At 42.8% G+C, this 9,066-nt stretch overlaps 1 protein-coding gene across 2 annotated transcripts; it reads left to right on the top strand.

Moving 5' to 3' along the window:
- The first annotated feature begins 1,115 nt into the window (after positions 1–1,115).
- Positions 1,116–9,066, top strand: CBLL1 (Cbl proto-oncogene like 1). 2 transcript variants are annotated; one of them, XM_074168947.1, is made up of 6 exons: positions 1,116–1,148; positions 3,581–3,748; positions 4,108–4,208; positions 4,468–4,551; positions 5,443–5,516; positions 6,228–9,066. In XM_074168947.1, exons 1-6 carry the CDS (start codon positions 1,136–1,138, stop codon positions 7,267–7,269), a joined length of 1,482 nt encoding a protein of 493 aa, XP_074025048.1. In that variant the 5' UTR covers positions 1,116–1,135; the 3' UTR covers positions 7,270–9,066. The 2 variants fall into 2 exon arrangements, with proteins under 2 accessions (XP_074025048.1, XP_074025049.1); XM_074168948.1 differs by having other exon boundaries at positions 1,136–1,148; positions 4,111–4,208; positions 6,228–9,060.

Raw genomic sequence — 9,066 nt, 5'->3', positions numbered from 1 at the left:
TGTTCTTTATGTCCTTATGTAGTTAAGACAAGAAACATTAGGGTTAAATGACAGCTTTTATATGTTAAGGCTGTAAAGATAACAGGAGACATTGTAGGGAGGAGATCCCAATCCTGGAGGCTTTTAGTGGAGGAGTGGGTGGAGTAGAGTCGCCCCTACCTCAGGATTGTGGAAGGACTGCTTGAGGCCACTTTCGACCCTATAACCTACGATTTAATTGTATCTATATTCCTTTCTTCAGTGCTACAGAAGCACTCGATCAAGACAGTACCCCACCGAATCACGTAGCATTTGCAAGACGCTAAGTCTGTGGGAACGAGACACAGTGGTCTCTTGAGGTGGTGAGCTCTATTGCAGTGAAGGCTCAGGGAGCTCCACCGTCCCATCGACTCACTGGCGCTTCTGCAGCACCGATTGCCAGGAATCCGCCGTTTCCACGGTAAAACCGCAGCCTGACCACGAGCAGCTGAGAGAGCCCAGTGCGGGCTGTGACTTGTCCAATTTCTCGGAAGCCCGCCCCACACCAGCCGCCCTCCCGCCCGCGGGCAGCGCTGTGGCGGCTCCTGAGCAGAGAAGACCCTTCTCGTTTTTAATGTCACCCTTCTCCGAGAAGCCGCTGCGTCGGTCACGCCTATTTCCAACCGCTCTTCCTTGCTGCGGCCTGTGGGTTGGGCCCGGGACGGCTGGAAGCGGCTCCCCGTGGGTCAGGAACCCCCAGAGCCCGCAGCGGCCCCCGCGGAGGAGGAACATCACAGGGGCCGCCATCTCCGCCACCGCTGACTCCGGCGGCAGCGCGCACGCGCGGTGCGCACGGCACTACACCCCCCAGGGGGCAGCGGTCCCACAGCCGCCATCCCGGCAGGCACCACGCGCCGGCCGCGCCTTCCTCATCGCAGAGCCTGTCGGGAGCAAGCGCCCCGCCGCGGTGGCCGCTCCGCTGAGCCTCCCCCACGGGCTCCGTTATGCCCTCCCCGTCCCTCGGCGGCGCGGTCGCTCCGACGGGGCGCGGTGAGGCTGGTACCGCAAACGCGTCTTTACTGCGCACTTTTTCACGCCCCCCTCCCGCCGCCCAGTCTTCCCGCCACTTCCGCTTCCGGCCGCGCCCTTCCGCTCCCACAGTGCCCCGCGCTGAATCATGGACCACAATGGTGAGGAGGGGAGAGGCCGGGGGGACCCATTGATACGCGTCCCTGCCTGGGCCCGCTGGGCGCTACCGGCCGGGGAGAGGCCGCGCTTGGGGCCGCCGGGTGCGGGGCGGCGCCGGGGTGGCGGCGCGATGCGGCCTGGCGCCCGGTAAGGCCGGCGGGGCCCGCCTTCGTCGCGGTTCCCCGCGGCCCGCACGGTGAGGCCTGGTCTCTCCCGTCAGCGCTGGGGCTGGCGGACCCTGGCGCGGCGGCGCTCGGCCGCATCCCACCGCCACCAGCGGGGCTCAGCCGCCGCCCTGAGGGGACGCTTCGCCGCCAGAGCCCCCTCTCCCGTCCCGGGGCGGGTTTCCCGCGCTCCGTAGTGCGGTGTGTCCGGAGCCCCTGGGCCTGCAGCAGGTGGATGCAGCCGGTAGCGTGTCGGAGGTGGTGGAGGGGCACTCGTTGACCGCTGCGTTTCCCGAGATCGGTGCCGATAACGTGTTTTCTGGTTGGGTAGTTGTGCTCTGGAGGGGAAGCTTTCTCCTGGGCTTGAATTTGGTTTTGTAGCTTTGATACTTTGCTCGTTGACGTGCTGGTGTAGTCCAGTGAATAGATGAGTGGACATGTTTTTTTTGCTAGGTTTGTTTGTTTTTTTTTTTTTTCTCTTCCGCTTAGCAAAGATCACATTATAAAATTTTATATGTAAGGTTATAGTGTTCAAACTATATTCATGAATAAAAAACCCCAACAACTTAAGTGCAAAAATAAAACTTAAGGTGATGAAGTTGACAATTCAGGAGGATGCGTCATTTCTAAGAGCTAGATGCATCATCTCTAGAGCTTCTCTAAGTAGTCTTAACAATTTTGGTATGTTTTTCTTTCTTTTTTTTTTTTTTTTTCTGGGCTTAATCCTGCTAGTTCTGCTTACACAGGCTGGAATTTATTATCCTTTTGTGACTAATAAACTTGCTCATTTGGATTAGTTGAGCAGCTAACTCATGTAAATATTCCTAGCTTGAAAAGGTAAATGGAAGAAAAGTATCAGAACGTGGTTGTTTCCTATTGGCAGCTCAATGGACTGAGTAATACACAAGGGGTATTTTTGTTTGGTTTTACTTTTTGTTTTTAGGTGGTTTTTTTTTTGTTTATCCCTGTTTGCAAATGGATTGAGGTCCTGCAGAGACTTTTTCTGGTCTGTTGTGTTGCAATTTTTTGTATTCTGGTAGAAAACAGAATTTCCCAAAAAAGTAGAAAGTAGACAGTTTTAGCATTATCATCTCTGATGTTCTAGTCCAGCAGTCTCTGGGGAAGCCTGGTGTTGTAGTTGTATGTTTGCTGGGTCACCTGTTGCACCAACAGGAGGCTTAAACAAAAGCAACAGGTAAACAAAAGTAAAACCAGGCCTTATTGGTTTTGCCTTTTTGCATATTGCCTTTTAGAATGAAACCTGTCAACCATAGTGCTAAGAGGAATAAATGCATTTAATCTATCAGAGGAAATTGAGGGGTCTTGATTTTGGGGTAAAGTGACTGTCAGGGCACAGTCCCTATTTGAAACTTTGTCACAGTTCGTAGTTCTGCTGGCTTGTGGCACACTCCTTCAAGGCTGAGCATGTCCTGCTTTGAAACGCCTGTCCAAGTGCCGTTTTCAGTTAAAATGAAAGTGAGCTGGGTAGATTCGTGAAGGATATAACTTTATTTTTCTATGAATGAGATGCTATGCAGTAGGTTAAGGTAGACTCACTGGAAGTTGAGGGAGTTGTACCCCCTTCATTGGTGTTGCTTGTTGCAACACCTCTAGAGCCTGTATCTACTGGTGCATGTGTCAGGCTATTTCTTGCTTCCTTTGCCTTGCTACTCAGATTTAAATCTGGTCAAAGATAATTCGGTTATTTAGTGGAGAACAATATTTTTCAGTTCCGCAAGGATACTATTACATACTCCTAAGTATCAATATTTTTGTAATACTTTATACTAAGTTTCTAAGTGATATTTCAAGATGCTGATATGTCAAGGTGGAAATGAGTTTCCTTCCAACTTCAATAAACAATTTACAAAAATTGTAAAAATTACCTTGTCTCCTAAGTTCTGTTTTGTCAAGGTTGCACAAATAATTGACTCTTCAGTACTGTTCACACTGTGGGAAGAGCTAGTTAGTGTTTTGTGGGTTTTTTTTCCTGTTGTGGAGAAATGACAGACTAGCTAAGTTTTTAAAATGGCTTTACTTTTAGAACTAGATTTTCTAAAATCATGGTTGTTCCCAATACAGTTTTGTGACTCGACTTCTAGAAGAAATTTTATCTGAAGATATTTAGTGATTAAATTTTGATATGTTGTATGAGTCTCAAATAAGCTTCAAAAATTATTTTTCTTAAAACTCTTCTGTTAAAATTTAGCCTTTTTAGAGACTATTAGATAAGTGAAAAATTACATAAACTTTTTTTTTTTCTTCCATAGACAATGATTTGCAAGGAACAAATAGTTCAGGATCATTGGGTGGTCTTGATGTTCGTAGAAGAATCCCTATAAAGCTTATCTCAAAACAGACCAATAAAACCAAACCTGCACCTCGAACTCCAAGAAATATGAACAGGATGCCTTCAAAGACACAAGCTGGTGATGAAGGTAAATTAATATAAATACTAGAGCTGTAGTAGGGAAGCATTCTGCAGCATTGTTCAAGACTGAATAAAGTCTTGGAGACTTACGAGTCCAAGTGCAAAAGTGCACTGTCCAAGTGCAAAAGTTGTCTCAAATTTCCAGGTACTGCTGCACTATAAGGCTTAGATGGTGTACATTCCCAAAACAGGCCGTCTTACTATTTTGACTGTACCTTTCTGTAGAATGGGTCCAGCAGATTAAAAGTGCTGCATGTTTCTTGATGGTTTCAGTATAGAGTGACACATGCTCTTAATAGCAGCCTGTGTCAATTAGGCAAGTGTTGTGGTTGGCTCCTGTCTTTCTTCTCTTTCTTCTTTCCACAGAAGAATTTGATTATAACGAAGAGGAGCGATATGAATGCAAGGGAGGTGAAATGTTTGGCAATCAAAGGAGATTCCCTGGACCCATTTTTTGGGACTATAAGGTAAAGTCATGGATGGGAAGTTGTGAATCTTTGCCTGTGAATCATACCAAACTGTAGGTAACCCTGGTAGATACCTTCTTAAATAAAAGTGCTTCTATTACTTTTGACTGACTGGATATACATTCTCTGCTTTCTCACATTTGTGGTGCTTTTGCATCCTTAACTAATTCAGAAATAAGGGGAGTGTTGGTGATAATTGAAATGAGAACCTTTAGTGATGTTGGATTTTGTTCTCCCACCCCCTTCTCTATCCTATCAGATAAACTTGCTGGGGGAAAAGGATGATACGCCGGTCCATTTCTGTGATAAGTGTGGATTGCCCATCAAAATGTATGGACGCATGGTGAGTGAAATTATCAGTGGAAGATGCAGCCATGGCTTCCCTTTAGGTAAAATTAGATTTTACTGTGCCTCTGCGAGGGTGCTACAGGTTAGTCATTTCAGCAGGCCTCCAAATAAACAGCAGAAAAATACCAGGATGGAACTGGGGACCTTCACTGCTGAAGTGTTTTTGTTCCAGCTGTCTGGCTGATTTCACTTTACCCCCTAATTTAATAAAGTGAGCGTGAAAAACGTTGAACAAAAAAATCAAAACACCATCACCAACAAAAAAATCAAAACACCATCACCAACAAAAAAATCAAAACACCATCACCAACAAAAAAACCTTCAAGTTCAGTGTGTTTTGACCTTACACGGCTTAGCTTTAAAAATGAGCTCTTTATCTCAATTAAGACTTTCAGTGAACTTAGAAAACAGTTTGTTTTTATATCCCTTTAAAATTAGTGTAACAAAATCCCTGAGATTAATTTAGATTTCTAAGCATGATGTAACAGGCTTCAGGATCTGACTTAGTGACAGTTAATGCTTTTAGAACGTCTTCCGTGCCAGCAAGACAAATGTAGTTAGATTGCATATGCAGCCTCTGTAAATGTTTGGTGTTGGTATTATTGCAAGACTTAAACTTTTGCATGTATGTTTTTGCCAATTCTTAAAAAAACCCTAAACAAACCTATCCCCAAAACCCCCAAACTCAATAGAAACTGTTCTAGAAAGTTTCTGTGCAAAGATGCTGTGAACTGGCAGCTACCGCTGTGCCTGTTCCCCTCATAGGTAACTTAGTTGCTTTTATTATTAGAAATTGTGTGCTGGAGGGAGGAACTGTATTCTGCAAACTGTCATAGATGCTTATTTATGATGTCTTAACAGAGCATTTTTTTTTTTTGGTCTCTAGATACCTTGCAAGCATGTTTTCTGCTATGACTGTGCTATACTACATGAGAAAAAAGGAGACAAGATGTGTCCAGGGTAAGTTACCTCAAGATTTGTTATTAAAGGAAATGTAGGAAAATAACTAAATATCTCATTTCAGATACTGTATTAACATGGTTTAAGATTTGTTATTAAAGGAAATGTAGGAAAATAACTAAATATCTCATTTCAGATACTGTATTAACATGGTTTAAGATTTGTTATTAAAGGAAATGTAGGAAAATAACTAAATATCTTATTTCAGATACTGTATTAACATGGTCCTTACTTATGTTCATTAGCATTAGCAGAGGCAGTAGAGTATTCTTTACTACACTGCTTGATTATAGTTTTGTATACAATATTTTGGGATTGTATGAGATCAGTGTTTACTTTGCTGTTGAAGTATTTGTGTAGATAACCTGTTATTGCTCTAATTTGAAAAGGAATAAATGACTAAGTTTAATTTACTTAGTGAGACTGATTCTTGATAAGTCTTAATGCACAGAAGGCATTTGTGAGAGAGTGATGCTATTTATAAATTTCTACCTCATGAAATTTTTATGTTCTTTCATAGTTGTGTTTGAAGACTTAAAAACTAGATAAACTTCAAAATCAATTAAATATTTCTTTTATTGCTACATCAGAGGAAAAAATTGTCAGTTCTAATTTGGGTAATTATGGTAAACTGGTTGACTTGTAGGGAAAAAAAAAAAGCAGATTGAGCTCTCTATGATGACAGTAAACCAATATTCTCTTCTGATTTAGCTGTAATGAACCTGTGCAGCGAATCGAGCAGTGTGTCCGAGGGTCTCTCTTCATGTGTAGCATTGTTCAAGGGTGCAAGAGAACTTACCTGTCGCAGAGGGACTTACAAGCTCACATCAACCACCGCCACATGAGAGCTGGAAAGCCTGTTACTCGTCCTCCAATTGAACCTGTACATCCTCCTATTGCTCCACCACCTGCCGAAATTCCTGAGCGTTTCATAATGCCACCTGAGAAACATCATATGAGCCACATTCCGCCAAAGCAGCACATCATGATGCCACCACCTCCTTTACAGCATGTGCCACATGAGCATTATAACCAGCCACACGAAGACATTCGTGCGCCTCCTGCAGAGATGTCAATGGCTCCACCACCACCTCGCCCAGTCAGTCAGGACACCTTCCGCATTTCAACGAGAAAACACAGCAACTTAATAACTGTCCCTATTCAGGATGATTCAAATTCAGGTGCTCGAGAACCACCTCCACCAGCCCCCGCACCTGCTCATCATCATCCTGAGTACCAGGGTCAACCAGTGGTATCGCACCCTCATCATATTATGCCTCCACAGCAGCATTATGCACCGCCCCCACCACCACCTCCACCAATAAGCCATCCACTGCAGCATCCTCCCCAGGCAGCAGGTACTCCTCACATGGTATATAGTCAAGCTCCTCCACCACCAATGACCTCTGCTCCTCCTCCAATAACCCCTCCACCTGGACATATAATTGCCCAGATGCCACCATATATGAATCATCCTCCTCCAGGACCTCCCCCTCCTCAGCATGGGGGCCCACCCGTAAATGTAAATGCCCCTCCTCCCCATCACTATAATCCTAACTCTTTGCCACAATTCAGTGAAGATCAAGGAACTCTTAGTCCCCCTTTCACACAGCCTGGGGGAATGAGTCCAGGGATATGGCCAGCTCCAAGGGGGCCGCCTCCACCTCCAAGGATGCAAGGGCCTCCTGCTCAGGCCCCGCTTCCTGGACCACACCACCCTGATCAAGCCAGGTACAGACCTTACTACCAATGATACGAGCAATTGTGTTAATAGAGAGTGCTATGAAGAGGATAAAACTATATACAACAACCTTTTAATTAATTGTTTTGGGATTCTTTTGTTGTGTTTTTTTTTAAATACTGTCATTTTGACTGTAAGACATTTTGGGGGTTGAATCTTAAATGATTTTTAAGCCTTGGCTGTAGGACTCTGACTTCAAATATTCTGTAGCGCTAAAATGAGTGGCTTAGTAGACCACAGTTGCATTTTAACAGAACTTCTGTCTCTAGTGTGGCTGAATTGTCTTAAGATGAACACTTGTAATATTATTTCCTGGAGAACATGAACACGTGTTGTACCATTCTGAATATTTTTGTTAAATCCAGTGTTTAGTTTCACTTGTGATACGTTTTTGTTAACCTGTGTACAATAATTAAATTGAAATATGGTTGTAAAAGTGGTGGGTTTTTATATGAAGTTAACACAGACATAGTTCTGGAACGCTGTTTTGGCACTGACGCTTTCCAAATGGGCAGCATAATGAAATATAAAGGGAAAGTTAATATTTCTCCTACTAACAGTTACTGTAACTTACAATGAATTCAGCCTATGGTGAAATCGTGGCACTAGAAATCAGATGTGCAGAATACTACATTTTGACTTTTTTTTTTTTTTTCCCTTTAAATTCATGCAGCAAGATAAATTTATCAAATACAGCTTTGGGCATGACATGAAACCATGTAATGTATTGAGGGTTTTGGTGGGGGTTGGTTGGTTTGGTTTTGGTTGGGTTTTTGGGTTGGTTGGTTTGTTTTAAAGCTAGTTTTGGTTCAGAAGGTTCTGTTTACATGTACACTACTCACGAGTTAACTGTGTTTATCTATGGCGTGGAAGTGGCTGTGATTTGGCTTGCCATGTCTGTGAGAAGCAGATTATTTTTGGTAGAGAAATGGTGTTTGCCTCTGTCACTTCATATAATGTACAGTAGGAAAACATCCCATTTAGATAACCTGAGAGAATTGGTCGGAAATCCCATATGTAGATATAAAGGAATAAAAAAGCTACATGTCGTTCATCTGTTTCAATTCTGTGATACAGATTTAATTGAACAGACAATATTTAGGTATTTTGTTTTGCTTTTTTTTTTAAAAAGTAGCAACATTAGCAGGTCCTCAGGTCTGTTTTGGCCCAAAATTTATGTTTTATGAGCATACTTTTTTGAAAGAGAAATATAATAAATATTGAGAGTGTTCTTTTTTAGTGCAGCTGGTCGCAGAACTGGACAATAATAAGACAATACTGTTTGTTGTTGGGAGTGCTTATCTTTGCATTTCTAATCACTGTTAGTGCTGAATGCTTGTTTTTTCAAAATGCCACATTTCTAGCAGTGGTGCTTTTAGATGAAGAAATCTTGTGTTTTTTTCTAAGGTTTGCAGTTTCCTACTGTTCTTGAATAATCTGAACCATCTTAAAGTTTCAGTGTTACTATTTATTTTGTAAATCTTTTTTCCTGATAAATTTATGAAAGAGCTTTGGCAGCGTGACATTCCAAATTTTTTAATTTTACGTCTAAGCCGCATAGTTTTAATTAGCACAGCAAAGGCTCTTTACATTTATTCTCTGTCCTTGACTGCTGTTGATTTCCTTGTGACCATGGGCAAATCTTTTAGACTACCTTTCAAATAAGTACTTAAAATAAAATAAATTCTTGGGTATACAAATTGCCAGTAAGTGTCAATTGGGTCAAAGTCTGCTTAACTGTAATATGCGTCTTTCTAAGACACAGTTCTTTGGTTTGCTTTCTCTGAAAAATAAATCATTTTAAATCAC

Source organism: Numenius arquata, chromosome 2 (genome assembly GCF_964106895.1).
Source record: "Numenius arquata chromosome 2, bNumArq3.hap1.1, whole genome shotgun sequence".
NCBI lineage: Eukaryota > Metazoa > Chordata > Aves > Charadriiformes > Scolopacidae > Numenius > Numenius arquata.
The sequence above is the reverse complement of the archived record's forward strand: the minus strand, read 5'-3'. Positions and strand labels throughout refer to the sequence as shown.

Excerpts from the sequence above, each read along its gene's own strand:
- CBLL1 (XM_074168947.1), top strand. Across the intron at positions 4,552-5,442 it reads TCAAAATGTATGGACGCATG|ATACCTTGCAAGCATGTTTT; the intron begins GTGAGTGAAATT and ends TTTGGTCTCTAG. Across the intron at positions 5,517-6,227 it reads GGAGACAAGATGTGTCCAGG|CTGTAATGAACCTGTGCAGC; the intron begins GTAAGTTACCTC and ends CTTCTGATTTAG.